Source organism: Manis pentadactyla, chromosome 6, assembly GCF_030020395.1.
Source record: "Manis pentadactyla isolate mManPen7 chromosome 6, mManPen7.hap1, whole genome shotgun sequence".
Lineage (NCBI taxonomy): Eukaryota > Metazoa > Chordata > Mammalia > Pholidota > Manidae > Manis > Manis pentadactyla.
The window spans coordinates 54,357,125-54,372,622 of record NC_080024.1 but is presented as its reverse complement, the minus strand read 5'-3'; the positions used below and the strand labels follow the sequence as shown (position 1 = coordinate 54,372,622).

Sequence of the window (15,498 nt, the reverse complement as noted above, 5' to 3'; positions counted from 1 at the left end):
GCGTATTTCTCTGCATCTCTGTCAGCATATTTATGATTCTTATTTTGAATTCTTTTTCAGGAAGACTGGTTAGGTCTGTCTCCTTCTCTGGTGTTGTCTCTGTGATCTTTGTCTGCCTGTAGCTTTGCCTTTTCATGGTGATAGGAATAGTTTGCAGAGCTGGGACGAGTGACGGCTGGAAGAACTTCCCTTCTTGTTGGTTTGTGGCCCTACTCTCCTGGGAGAACAGCGACCTCTAGTGGCTTGTGCTGCGCAGCTGCGGGCAGACAGTGTTTCTGCTTCCTGCCCGGCTGCTATCTAGTTTATCTCCACTGTTGCTGTGGGCGTGGCCTGGCTCGGGCTGTTGCTCTCAAGTGGTGGAGTGGCTTTGGAGGGGCAGTGGCTGGGAGGCTATTTATCTCCGAAAGGGGCCTCCCTGCTCCCTGCAGCCCAGGGGTTAGGGTGCCCAGAGATCCCCGGATTCCCTACCTCTGGATTAAGTGTCCCGCCCTGCCCCTTTAAGACTTCCAAAAAGCACCCACCTAAACAAAACAACGACCACCAAAAAAAAAAAGAAAAAATATTTTAAATTAAAAAAAAATTTTTTTTTTAATTAAAAAAAAAGCTCGTTTTTCTTTTTTCTCCGGCGCCAGCCTCAGGCCTCTGCTCACCGGTCTTGCTGCCCTGTTTCCCTAGTATTGGGGTCCCTATCCCTTTAAGACTCCAAGAAAAGCGCTTGCCAAAACAAAACAGGAAAAAAAAAAACAAAAACAAAATGGGCGCTTGCTTTTCTGGTGTCCTCCTGCGCCAGGCCACCAGTGCCTGCTCACTGTTCTTGCTGCCCTGTTTCCCTAGTATTGGGGTCCCTATCCCTTTAAGACTTCCAAAAAGCGCTCGCCAACACAAAGCAGCAAAAAGAAAAAAGAAAAAAAAATTGGTCGCGCACTTTTCTTATGTCCTCCGGCGCCCGGCCTCCGGTGCCCGCTCACTGTTCTTGCTGCTCTTTTTTCCTAGCATCCAGGGTCCCCTGGGCACGTACTGTGTCTGCACTCCTGCCCGGATGGCTGGGGCTGGGTGTTCAGCAGTCCTGGGCTCCGTCTCCCTCCCGCTCTGCCTGCTCTTCTCCCGCCGGGAGCTGGGGGGATGGGCGCTCGGCTCCCGCCGGGCCGGGGCTTGTATCTTACCCCCTTCGCGAGGCGCTGGGTTCTCTCAGGTGCGGATGTAGTCTGGATATTGTCCTGTGTCCTCTGGTCTTTATTCTAGGAAGGGTTGTCTTTGTTATATTTTCATAGATATATGTGGTTTTGGGAGGAGATTTCCGCTGCTCTACTCACACCGCCATCTTCCCTCTATTTCTCCTGTTAATTCTAGGAATAGTGTTTTTAAATTAGAAATTAGACAAGGAGTCTTACAAATTCAGTTATGATCCAAAGAAGGAAGTAAATAAAAAACACTTTTTTGAAGAGACAAGAGTCAATATTTTCAAATTAGGAATTAGATAAAGAAATTTACTACTTCACTGTTGACCCAAAGAAAGAATTATATTTCAGAAAAATGTGTGTCTGACAGCAGGCATGATTTGATGTTTCATCTTCACTTGGAAGGATAATTCCACTGAATAAAAATTCTGGGTTCCAGATATTTTCTTTCAGTGCTTTAAAAGTTACATCATTGTCTTCTGGATTCCATTGCTTTGGTCCATTTTACTACTTTTTGAAGATGTTTTTGTCTTTTTGGCTGTTTTTAATATTTTCTCTTTTGGCTTTGGCCTTAAGAAATTTTGCTGTGATATGCTTATATGAAACTTTCTTTCTTTTTTTTTTTTCCCTTATCCCTGTTTGGAGTTTGTTACACTTCTTAAATGTGTGTCTTCTGGTGTTTTTTATTGTTGTTGCTGTTTGATTTTTAATTCTTAGCCATTAAGTCTCGTATCCCTTTTCTACCTCTGGGACCTCAATACTCTTATTTCACACATTTTGACTGTGTTGTCTGTTAATCTCTCTTCTTCCATTTTTTCCATCACTTTTTGTTCTCTGTGTACTTCAATTTGAGTAGTGCTACTGACTTGTCTTCCAATTCATTAACTTATTTGTATCTTCTACTAAGTCCAATATGCTCTAAAACCAACCACTGAAGTCTTAAATTAAGATCATGTCTATTGAAGCTCATGAATTTGTTTCTTTTCATTGATTCTATTTCTGTTAAGATTATATTTACATCTATTTTTTTAGTGTTCATATTTTAGTGTTCATATTTTTTGTAACATATTCATTATAGTCTTTGACCACAAACTTCAATATCTGAATTTCCTGTGAGTCTGCTTCTGTTTTCTCATTTTCTCTTAGTTATCAGTCCTGTCTTTTTTGTGCCAATAATTTTTATTTAATGCTGGACATTTGTGTTTATGAAACTGTAGAGGATCTGTGTCTTGCCAATGGGTTTCAGCCCCAGACAAGTTCACTATGTATTCAATGAGACCAAAGAAATGACACTGTAACATTCTTGGGGTGAAAGGGTCATACCCAACTTTATTTCCACAGTGGCAGGTCAGTCACTAGAATCCCATCCACTCAGAGTGAGTCTGCACGCAGCAAGCTGGTCTCTGCCTCTGGGCCTCTCTGTCTCCCACAGCCCTCTCAGTCTCTGTCCTCAGCCCTGCCACCACTCCAGCCTCTGCTCTGCTCTCTTGCAGCCAGGCCACCGTGTCACCAAGAGCACTGGGTGGAGCTCTTTATATGTAATCAATAACAACATATTGCCCACACATGTGTAGTGAGTTAGCAGACCAGGACCAGGTGAGAATCCTGGCCACAGGAACCTTCAGTTTATCCATAATCCCAAACATTAAAAAAAAAAAATTGATTGTTTATAGGGTTCACCTTTTCCTCTGCTAGGTGGATAGATTAGGGGACTGATCACTAATTCAGTCATAAACGATGCCAGGGTGAGGCCAGATTTCAGTTTTGCGAGGACTCAGTGTTCCTGTTTAATATTCGTTCTAGTCCTTCCAATTAAGAGTCTGCAGGTCTTTGTCTCTTTGGAATTTATGTTCTGTGTTTAAGAGGTTTTTGAATTATTTATTCACCTCCTTTATATAGCTTCAGAACTTCTCAAATATATTAATGGGGAGACCAGTTGTACATTTGAGGCCCTTTAAGTCTTCAGTTTTATTACTCTAGTCCCACAATAACCAAAAATCTCTTCTGGATTTTCTGTTCTGCTGTGGCCCTCTGCCAGGGGCCAAGTATGACTTACCAGCCTCTCACTCTGAAATGTCTCTGATTTCTGTAATTTTCTTTGCTTCTGCAGGTCTTTCTGCCTTCAGTAATTTTTTACTCTTCTAGTTCTGATAAGTGATATCATTGACTTACTGCGAACTGGTCCATATTACCCCCAAGCAAATCTCAAAATTTAATGTTGAGGCAGGTTTTTATTTCTGTTTGCTTTCCTAGCTCTGGGACTATCCCATATAATTTCTATCCAGTTAGTCTTTTAGTAACCATTTTCTCACAGCCCAGGCTCTCAGTAGCTGTGCCCCTGGTCTTAATTGGTTTCATGAAAGTTGGTATTTAGCACTTATTTTCATGACCCTGCCAGCTTGTACTGTAACTGGTCTTAGGACTCAATGGCCTCTCAGAACCCTTCCGTACCTGATGACATTTTCCAGATTGGTCTTTTGTATACAGAATGACTGCCTTTACCCTCTGCAAGCCTCGGCTTGTGCCTATGTTAACTCTCACAGTGCATCAGGACTACTGCCACATGTCGCCCTTATCTGGTTCTCTGATGGAAGTGTGACGCTCTAGCTATATGTCCTGCATTGATCCCACAGCCTTGCTTATTTTACTCTTCCAGACCCTTGCCAAAATACATACTAACCTTGCCTTGTTTAGTCCTCTCTGTCCACCTGTCTTCCATAAACTTGTACTTACATTTATGATAGAGTATAAAACAACTGCAAAGCCAAGAGAAAACTTCAAAAGAAAAACGTTTTAATATAGAAAATTTTTTCCCTCATTATTTATCAATTTGGATGTGCTTTGCATTCATTGTCTAGAGTGTGAGTCTCAGGACACATTTGACTACAATTTCAACCAGTTTGTATTATAGCAGCCAAACATTTTCTCTTGAGTAACTTTACAAAGAAGAGAATCAAACACATTCTTTCTGAATGTCTCAGAGAAGCTTCCCATAGAGCAGGGAATACATTCTGCTTTTCAACAAAAATGAAACCACAGCTAAATCATTCATAATACAGAAAAACACATAGAAGAGGAGGCTGTTTATGCCTTAGCATTGCGACGTTGGTGACGGTGACTCAAACAGTTTCCTGAAGGCCAGTTCCCTGCTCTCCTTTCTGGACTTCTGGAAGGTGGGCAGTTTGGGATTTCAGGAGGGCTGCTTTTTCTTATTGCCATTTTGTAAGCCTTTGAGAGAAGGTTATCTCAAAAGGACACCACCTCCTGCCTGCCTTTCCCTCTCAGCCATCAGACTGAGCCATGGATGTTATATAAACATAAAGCAATTCTTAAATCATTTTGATCTTTGTTGTTGGAAATGTTGATATGCATATTAAAGGAAGAATATTACCTTTATAATAAATGAACCTACTTCTCTTACAGAAATAGATGACAAGAGGGTGACCAACACACAAGCAGAAGTAAGTTTTCTTATATTTTGTATAAATTTGTGTTCAAATCAATTAAAAACATAGATTTGATGTGACATAAAATATGGTATCAATATAACTGTGATGTAAAAACTGTTTGTTTTTCCTGACTGAATGAATACACAGTACAATGGTATTGTTAAATCTCTGCCTCTAGGTTTCCCTGATTCTCTACCTGTGAAATACTAAACTCTGAAAAAGCTTCTAAAATAAGCCATTGCTTTTAGTGGCAAGATATGATACTGATGTTATCAGTGTAGTGACTGGTTATCTATGACCGCCACAGGCTGGGGCCAGCCAGTGTGAGGGTTCTGGAGTAAGAAGTTGGAGGAGGCGGCACCTCTAGAGGGTCTTTGGTGTATGGAGCCAGAGCAGACCAGAAGGACAGAGTCTTCAAATACACATGGAGAAGTGATGATAGAAAGCAGGAACCAGGGGAGGCTGGGGGAGCTGATAATATAGAACATGTAGAATACAAGGAATTTAGGAAACAAGGAACAATTATTGAATAGGATGCGTGCAGACTTAATAGTCAGTTCCCATAGCTGCATGAGTAGGCATACAGTAATACTTAGAGAAAAATGTAGAAAGAACAAGATACCAAATAGTATCTCTCAAGGTACTATAATGCGATTGCACATGTGAAAATGCTTTGAAAATAAAACTCTTACATAAATGTAAGGTAGTTTTTATTATTTAATACATTTTACTGCTATATTACAAATCAAACAAGCTTTCTGTAGCATTAATTTTCTACTTGATTTTTGTATATAGAAATAAATGCATAACAAATCTCAGAAGTGATTGCTTCTCAAAGTCAACCAGATGTGACTGAATACTGTAGAGGTACACCAGAAATATCAATCATCCACATGTTTAACATTAATGTAGAGTCGTCCTGCCTGCACCTTGTATAATGAACTGGTACCAAAATATTCTATTCTGGAGAAACTGCTTAGCTGAAATGGATTTGACAACTATTTTGGTTGCATTTTTAAATTTGTGATATACTGTTTTCACCTCAGCTAAATATCTACATCTTGATGATACTTTTAAGGGCAATTAAGCTTTAGTATGCACAAGGAGAGACTTCTGTGGTTCTACTCACTGTGAAACAGTTTGTAGTATTTTCAGGCTCTGTATATCAAGTTCTTTCTAATAAGCATGGAAAGCCAGAATAATCCCCCAAACATATCCCATAACTATTTATACTTGAGCTTTTCAAAGCAAGAATAATTGCTTTAGACCCTAAAACTCATAGATTAAGACCCCCTACCTTTGCCACACTGAAATACACATTGACACACTATCAAACAGGAGTCCTTGACATAATCTGATTGGGGTATAGATCACATACTTATAATTTGCTGTAATAATATTTTATATGTATATAGTCATGTATAGATATATATTTGTGGTTTTGACCCTAAAATTTGTTGCTGTGTTCCAATTTTTATAATTTTTAAGGTTAAAAATCCCTCCTTTAAAATTTAATCCTGGCCCAATGTGCTACGGTAAGATTGTTAAATAGCTGTTTTGTTAGGAAAGGATTTATCTTTTGAACATAGAGAAGAATATTATCTCGACACTGTAATTCCAAATAAATGGAGGTATTGGACTGAACATATCAATTTCAGAGGGTGATAGATGGCATTACTTACCAAGGACCCTCATTATCCATCCAGAACCACTCAGTCGTATGAACAGGTATAATTACCTCAGAAACATAGCTCTTGAATATACTTTGTCCTGGCACTTACAGTTTTCTCTCAAATGGTAGAAATGGTGTCACTTTTCTCTTTCTTTTTAAAATAAACTGATGTTCCTAGGTAAGAAAAAACTTTAAATGTAATTTCAAGACTGTAGTGGACAAAGAGTGGAATGATAAAATAGCCTTATAGCTTCTAAAACTGTGCTACCAGAGGACATACATATAATTTCTCACTGATGAGAGTTCTATATCATGACAGGGGAAATCAGCAAGCTCTTTGAAATACGGCACAGTGTTTATTTCCCTCACAGGGCTGATAGCAATGTACTTTTTACCCAAATATAAGGCTTCTGCTCTTTCTTCTTTGTCCACAGTCCCAGAATGCCTCCCCTAAGCAAAGGAAGCAGAGCGTGTACACGCCGCCTGCCATGAAAGGTACTGTTTCGGGTCGTTTGAGCGCTGAGTTCGTGGCTGGCAGCCGGTCTGTTCTCAAGGGCCATATGCTTGACTGTAAGCTAGGTCTGGTCTCAGCTCTACAACTCAGAAATGTGGCTTTTAGTAAGCCCACCTTTCTCTGTTTAAAACTTAGTTTCATCAAGAGTAAGATAGGGGGCTGAAGAAGGGATAGCCAGAGATGTCTCAGGATCTCAGTCTGGAAATTCATTTTTTCTAAAATAATGACAAAGGTTTTCTTTTACTCTTCCTCACATATTTTCTTTGAAGGAATTTTTCCAGAATCCTAATTACTCTCAATAGTGCTGGCAGATAATTGTCATTTTATTTCCTTGGCCGAAGCAAAGTAGGATGACTTGAACTATGGGGCAGATTTAGTGTAAAGTATTGTTTCATTGTCTTGTGTCAAGAGCAGCTCTAAGAAACCTACTCGAACAGCTATTAGCTGTACATGTGACAGCTGTTGAAATAACAATTAAGAATGCTAGCTCAGATTCAGGCATTTTCCCAGGATTCTCCCCCAAAATTGGCACTGCTAAAAGCACATCTAAGTGTATCAGAATTTTGACCAACATCAGTTACATGGAAGGTTTCTTTTATTTCGCACACAAAAATGTTCCTGACATTAGGCAGAGAGTGTGTTCAGTGCAGTAGCTCATGTTCCAGTCCAGCCCTTGGGCCATTGGCCCAGTGGTTCATCACGCTGTCGCCCAGCTCGGTTTCAACGACAGGAGAAGCCAGCTGAGCCGCTTCCTCTGGAGTCTGAGAGATGTCTAAATTGGGAGTGAAATTTTCCATTCTGTATTCTCTCTAGATTTGGGGCCTTTCAGGGAGGTGGGATATAAATGGACAGATTAATAGCTACTTTCAGTAAACTTCCTTCCTGTGCATCCATAGAACTCCATGTCTGCTTGTTTGTAAGACTGCGGAAAATAAAGCTATCATCAGCATTGTGGCTTATTCCAGGGTGATTACTGAGACTATCAGCCTTCCCTCACTGAAGATAAATGTAATAATTATGATATTTTCCTTATTATAAGTCATCTGGAACTTTCAAGACATCAGCTTTGGCATGAATGGGCAACAATGAAAGACACATGTTCACTTATTTAATGATTTCCTCTGTTCTATTTTGGGGTGGCTTAACTAAATAAAGTAATACTGTTCTCATGTCCTCAGAGAATAATAGTATTATTTTTAAGGGAATTCATAAAATCAAGGCCCCAAGGGCTCATGATTTTCATTATATTTAGCTCTCAAATATCATAAGAATGTGGGATCCTAACATTTAGGGAAATTAGTCATACTGCACATTTTTACATGTAACCTTACTACTGTCGAGCCCTCTGAGATGGTCATTCAATGACAGTTACTTGGCCATAGGGTAAAGGATTGAGAAAGCATAGCTAATTCTTTCAAGAGGCTACTACAGTGTTATAATCTACGTAGGTCCTCATTTATAATGAGTAAATACCTAGGTAAGTCTCCTGCTTCTGAAAAAAGCAAAAAGAAAACTAAATCCATATGTTTTGTTCAGTCTGCCTATCCTTTGGGCTAGAAATGAGTATTTCAAGACAAAATTAAGCTATGGTAACATATGGTGTGCATTGTGAGCATATTAAGAAGCTTCAATCATGAGAAAAATGAATTAGCAAAGGCAATGTTATTGAGCTGCTAAATACAGTAATACAATTGCTCTGAAATGTGTAATTCTTCAAGTTGCAGTGGAGCATGCAATTATTGAGAAAAAAGTGTGCTGGGAGAGCAAAGCAGCAACAGATGTGACTGGTAATCATGAAAAAAGTCACTCTAACAAAAAGGCCAACTAGGCCTTCACAGAGGATCCAGTGAGTAGTTAGTAAAACACAGCACAAAAAAAACAAACCAGGCAGACTCTTTGCTTTTTCTCCTCTCTTATTAGGTAGTGAGGAGTTATTGGGTATGGAGACCAAAGTGGCAGGAGGGGAGAGATGCCTCAGCCCACCTTTGCCATTTTAATTAATGCACAGACAGACTATTCTCTTGTCTCCTAAGTGCATTTATTTTTCCCTTTTCCAGTTACTATAGTATTTATGGCTCCTCCAGATTTCAGGAAATAGAAACATGTCCAAGTTATCTCTTGTGATGAAGATTTTATATGAAGGTACAGGAAGGAAGAAATAGAGTAGGGGAAACTGTTTTAGTGGGCACACTGTCACGACTGATATGCTGATGGCCCCCAAATTCATACATGCAGTCCTAACATACCTCCTGAACTTCAGATTCCCATTGCCAACTACCTACTGAATTTCTTCACTTGAACATTTCTAGGGTCCTCAAATTTATTATGTCCAAAACCAAACTCTTTGGTTCTTTTCAGGTTTTCCCCATCTCAATAAATGGCATTCAGCTGTTGGATACAAAACTCTTTTGTAATCCTTGACTTCTCTCCTTTACTCAATTCATTGTCTGCTCTTGTTAGCTCTAATTTTAAAATGCACCCCTCATCTGTCTAGTCCCCATCTATCACCCCACTGCCACTCCCTTGTGCAGGTGCCATCCGTTCCTTCTTGTCTGGGCTGTGTTCTCCTGGCTTCTGCTCTTGCACCTCTGGAATCCAGTCTCCAGACAGAATGCAAAGTAATTCCTCTGATTCATAAATGTGATCATGCCATCTCCTAGATCAAAGTCCTCAATGGCTCCATATCATATTCAGAATAAAATGAAAAATCCAACCATGGCTAACAAGTGCCCGAATGAGTTGCATGAGCTCCTCCCTCTATTTGATCTCATCTCCTTTCATGCTGCTGCTTGTTCATCGGAGTCCAACCTGTGGATAAAGTGAAGGTTCCTATGGCCAGGATCCTCACCTGAACCTAAACTGCTTGATGATGTAACTGGCCTGCTGCTAGGTTACTGCTTCCACACCATTAGCAATGAGCTATTACTGACTGAGTCACTATATAAAGAGCTCTGGGTGGAGGCAGAGATGAAGGAGGATTACAGACCTGCAGACTGTTGGATGCAGATGCAATTCTAGTATTTGACCTATCATCAGGAGAACAGGCAGGGTAATAAATCCTTTCACCCCAAGAACATTCCATTGTCATTCCTCAGTCTCACTGATTCCATAGTGAACTTGCCCAGGGCTGAAACCCACTGGCAAGACAATTGTCGACAGCAGGATTCATTGTTGACCAAAGAAAAGAAAAGGCTGCCCTCATGGAAAGAGTGTTTCAGTGGCTGTACCTATGGATGGGGAGACACTGAAGAATCCCCCAGTGGACATGTGGTAACTGGGAAGGGGTGGAGGACTGGGGTCCACCCCAAGAGAAAGAAAATATGTTGCTGACTGAAATGGCGTTACTACATAGTGCTGTGGAAATGGTAAAGGATGTCATGGTAGCCCCAGGGGAAGCAGCATGAGAAGCAGCAGCATGGGGCAGGTGAAGGATGTAGTGGAGCCATCAGCCCCAGAAATGGAGGAGCAGAGGTTTGATGAACAGATGGGGTGGAGGCCCTGCCAGTGCCATCAGCCCCCCCTTGGTTTAAACCCCACCTGGTTGAAAGTCAACTGTGAGTTCTTCCAGGAGAGGTGAAGCCCCCTCCTCAGGTTGTGGAGCCCTCCAAGCTCTGCTCCTATCCTCAGGCTCAAGCACAAAAGGAAATACAATCTGCTTCCTGAAGGAAGAATTTAAAGGGCCCAATGAAGGTCATGAGGACCCAGATGTGGGTTGATTTGAAAAGGTAGAAGCAGACAGAAAGAAATTGGATGACTGGAGCTGTGGTAACAACTGAGACCAGAGCAGCGGTTCTCGTGGCTGAGGATGAAGCAGAAGCCAGAGATAAAGCAACAAGATTGGCCTGTGTGTCTGCAAGACTTTCTGCTGGAGAGGCTGGAGAAGGTGGGTATTATAAGGCCCACCCATGGTTACAATGTTCCAGCTTCCTTGCAGAGGGACCATTGCAGAGGACTGAGGGCACATGATTGAGAGGTGAGAATCCTGGAGGGGTGGAGTGTGGATAAAGTGAAGTTTCCTGTGGCTAGGTAAGAATCCTGGCCCTGGTTTTCTAGCTCACTACACACATGTAGGCAATATGTCGTTATTGACTCTGTATAAAGAGCTCTGTCCAGTGCTCTGTGCAACATTGTGGCACAGCTGCAAGGCTGCAGGAGAGCAGAGATAAGACTGGAGTGGTGGCAGCACTGAGGACAGAGACTGAAATGGCTGTAGGGGCAGAGAGGCCCAGAGGCAGAGACCAGCTTGCTGCATGCAGGCTAGTTCTGAATGGACAGGATTCTAGTGATCTACCTGCCACCATGGAAATAAAGTTGGGTATAATGCTTTCACCCAAGAACATTCTACTGTCATTTCTTTGATCACATTGAATCCATAGTGAACTTGCCTGGGGTTGAAACCCATTGACAAGACAAACCTCATGAACATTTTCACTCTTTTTATACACAACCAACAGACTTCCATTTCAGAGCATTTGTATTTTCTATTTCCTCTGCCTGGAATGCTCTCTACCCAGTGGTATCACAGGTACCTCCTTAGAGAGGCCTCCCTTTCCTGATAATTGCCCCTCCTACTATCTCTATCCATGTCTTTACACAGTGCCTAATTTTTTTCCCATAGAACTCATCATAATGTACCCTGAACGAAGTACCTCTGATGACAGTTTTGTTCATTTGTTCATGAGTATCCCTGGAACCTAGAATAGTGCCTGGCACATAGTAGGTACTCAATAAGTATTTGATGAATTAATGAACTATAATGAAGTGGGGAATCCAGTCACAGTGTCACCTGCTCAGAAAAGGATATCTCTTGAGCCTTATCATATTCATGACTGTTCCTTTTTCTCTTTGCTTCCCTCTATGCCTGATTCGCCATTAAGTCTTACGTTCCTACTTATCCATATGCTTCTGTTTTTCTAGTTTTACTTTTCCAACTTCCCTTCCCTCTGGTCAAAGAATATCTGATTTGGTAAAGTAATTACCATCCAGAATGGTGTGTCTATTGGACTGAATTCTTAAGAAAGATCACGTCATGGACCACTGAACAATCAGCCTTTGGCCAAAGTCTGGTTCCTGGGTCAATTAGCTTGTGGCTGAGATGGCCGCTTCCTATGACACAGCATGGCAGCACACGTACAAGGATCTGGATATAGCTATCTTCCCTCAAAAGTGTTTCATGGCTTGCCTAGAAGATTTACTCCTAGAAAATAATAATAGATGTAATACTTGGACTGGCCATCTTTCTATTTATAACATTGTAGGCACTCAAAGTTTTTAAGGAGCTTAGAGAGGAACTAGTACAACTATCCGGTGATGACTGAATTTCCTCTACTGCATCTGAACTCAGGGCATTAAATCGGCTGTTTTCTTGGGGATTCCAGTATGTCAGGCCTGGGGTGGAGCTGGGCCATCAGAAGTTCCAGCTGATTCTGCTACAGCGAGTCCAGCGATTGACCAGACTCAGATACCCAGTCACCTCTCTAACGCGTCTCTCTGGGTTCATAGGTAGGTATTTCACGGAGAGAAAAGAGGTCATGAGATCAAACTGAACGTGTTCAAAACTAACCTTTTCATCTTCTCTATACCAAATCAGTTTGTCCTGCACTGTTCCCCTTTTACAAGAAGTGGAATTTTCACCTGCCTAGGTGCTTATTCCTGACTTCTGCGAGCCTCCAGTGACCTTTCCCTGTCCTTCACTTTCTTCAGTGGTAGAGCACCAGGTCTTTAGGGTCTCATCCTGTTAGTAGAGTCTCTCCCACATCCCTCTTCTCTAGTCTCCAGTGCCACCACTGCATTTCAAGTTCACAGTCATCTCCTTGCTAGGATGTAATTGGTCACTCTCTATCCAGTTTTTGTCTTCTCACCTTCCATCTGTTTTCTACACTGTATCCAGAGTGACTATGCTTACATCCTTGGTTAAAACTCTTTAATAACTCCCCACTGCCATTAGGTAAAAATCCCTACTCCAGAGAAAAGTTTTTAAAGCTTCCTATCCTCTGACTCCAGTTGCCTCTTCTCTTCTCACAGCCGCACAGCATTCTGCCAGCTGAGTACCCCAAGTGATTTGCTGATTCACTAAAGAGTTTGCACACATTCTTCCCTTCACCTAGAATGTTCTTCCCTGCCTTCTCTGTCCTTATTATTCATTTGGCAAACTCATACTTATCATTCAAACCCCATCCTTCAAGACCAGTTCCTGCAAGTAGCATTTGCTAACCCTTCATTCTAAATTCCTCATAGCTATAAACTCTCTATGGATAGTTATAAATTCTCTGTAGTTCTTTCATTGCACATAATTACAATGTCTAGGTATTTAGTTAGTGTCTGTCTCTCCACCTAGACTGGAAGTAACATATATGGCAGCAGTGACAGTGTCTATTTTGTTTACTGTAATATCTGAAGGGTTCAACAATGCTTGGGAAATAAACAGTACTTTTAAATGTACTTCCAAGTAATTTTTAAAAATACCCAACACACTAGTGTTGATGAATGAATCATTTCTTTAAGTTATCTACCTTCTCTCTGGTCTATTAAAAAGATCTTTTTTCCATTGAGGCCCCTAGAAATTTGTATTCATGGATTCAAGTTCCATATATTGTTGCTGTTTTAAATTGACGGGTACCTAAATATTTCAAGACATCTGTTAGGTCCTCTCACCCTTAAGTTCCTTCTTTCCATGTTAAAATATCTCAGTGTCAATTATGCCTGCCATTTAGTCCTTTCACATTCATTCTTGATCTCCTAATAAGTTTGATTTTGCCTATGTCATTCTAGAAGCACATCAATGAAAACCAACCTAATATTGAAGGTGTAGTCTGATCAAAACAGAGTGGAGACTTCAATTATGCCTGTCACCTCCTTCACCTAAGATAACTTAGTTCAATTCTATTAATGAACTCCAATATCTTACTAGGTTTTTCTGGCAGTCATATGCATTGGTGACAAATACTGAGCTTACTATAAATTAAAAACTTCCAAGCCTTTTTCATGTGTTCCTTTTGAGCCATCTTTTCACCATGTATTCCCCATTTTAAAATAATGTCTTTTTTTTAGCCAAAAAGCAAGAAAGTGCTGTCATCTCACTGGAATTTCCTCTTGTTAGAATCTGGCTGTCATATGAACATGTCATATTACATATCATGTTTCTATCATTCATTCTATTTTCTATTATCTCAATTTCATGTCACCCACAGATAAGATAAACTTATCTTTAGTATTTTTATTCATGTCTGTAATAAATATATTGAACAGGAAAAGGCAAAGAGAGGGCCCTGCAGCACACATATCTCCCTCTAGTTGACGTTGGTCCCTTTGAATGCCACTATTCAACCAGTTTTCAAATAGACATACTATGTCAGGATTCCATCCTTTAAAAACCAGGGAATATTCTGAACACTTTTGTTAGAAACATTGTTGCATTTCAGATATCTTGTGCTGACCACATTTTCTCACTGATAACAGACAAGTATAAATTTATACTGTTTATCACGCATAAAGATGGCAGAAGTTGCAGTTTGCATAGAAAATAGGTTTGCTTTTCCACTATGTTATATAATAATAGAATTTATAATTAGATAAGTAGAAAGTTATGAAGATTATCAAAAAGTGATAGCTGACTAGGGAGTAGCTCTGTGCACTTCTTTGATATGTGTATGGTGGTCAGCCCTGCAATTTATGGAACAGCCAATTAAATGATTGCTGGATGGCTTGAATCATGTTTTTAGAAAAGCAAATAGGTTTGAATCTTAGGACAGGAAATGGCTGACTCATTTCCACCCCGTTTTTTTTTTTTGTGAGTGTTTTACTGGAATGCAAATGCCTTCAACTGGAGAGAACAAAGCAAGTGCTATCGATTTGAAAGGAAATTTGAACATGAAACAAAGCAGCTGATTGAAAAACAGCTTTGTATAGCAGAGTTTATTAGTATTACATCACCATTCTTAATGCACTGCAGGTCAGACTTTTCATACACTTCTGAAAAACATCGTCTTCCTCTCATTCTTCATGATTTCTTTAAAGGAAACTTAACTACTGCAGTGTCCAGAGATGGTTCTTCTGATACTGCAAATAGGTCATATGCTAAATAGACCTTCTTTGAATGCTTGTGACTACGTAACTCCTGTGTGTCATTTTCTTCAAGGATGGTCGTGATCTTGATATTTTATCTCAATTCAGCCTATTTTGATGATAAAACAATAAATGCAAATAAGGAATAACCCAGGGAGAGCAATAAGTGAAACTGGCCCAATAAAAAGGCTAAAGAGGTTTTGGGGGAATGACAGTGGCAAGGATGTGACATGTAATATTAACTGCAGTATATGTAAAGCTGTAGATCATAATTATTTTACAAGAAAGGACATGGAGTTTGGGGGGCAAGTGATCAGGGTTCTAACCTCAGTTCTACCGCTTATTAGCTGTTCAACTTTAGCAAGTCAATGAGTTTAATGTCTCTTTTATTGGTAAAATGGAGATGATACCTACCACACACTATTGCTGTAGAGACAAAGTGAAAGAATGTGTGGGAAGAGAATGCTTAGGAAAGGCACATGACATGCAGGAACTACTGTGAATAATTATTTGAGCCCTGGATTAGGAGTCAGGTGCCGTCCTGCTCCAGAACCTAGAGGAAACGGAGGAGGGATGAAAGGACTTGGGGGAGAATGAAATACCTGCCTGCACTTCGCTCTC

At 40.5% G+C, this 15,498-nt stretch overlaps 1 protein-coding gene across 1 annotated transcript in view; it reads left to right on the top strand.

The window, feature by feature from the left end:
- The window catches only part of PPP1R1C (protein phosphatase 1 regulatory inhibitor subunit 1C), a 104,889-nt gene that overhangs the window by 50,802 nt on the left and 38,589 nt on the right, over nt 1–15,498 (top strand). Inside the window, exons 3-4 of the mRNA XM_036879381.2 lie at nt 4,602–4,639; nt 6,734–6,794. Coding sequence (XP_036735276.1) covers nt 4,602–4,639; nt 6,734–6,794 — 99 coding nt within the window. The remainder of the gene's footprint in view (nt 1–4,601; nt 4,640–6,733; nt 6,795–15,498) is intronic.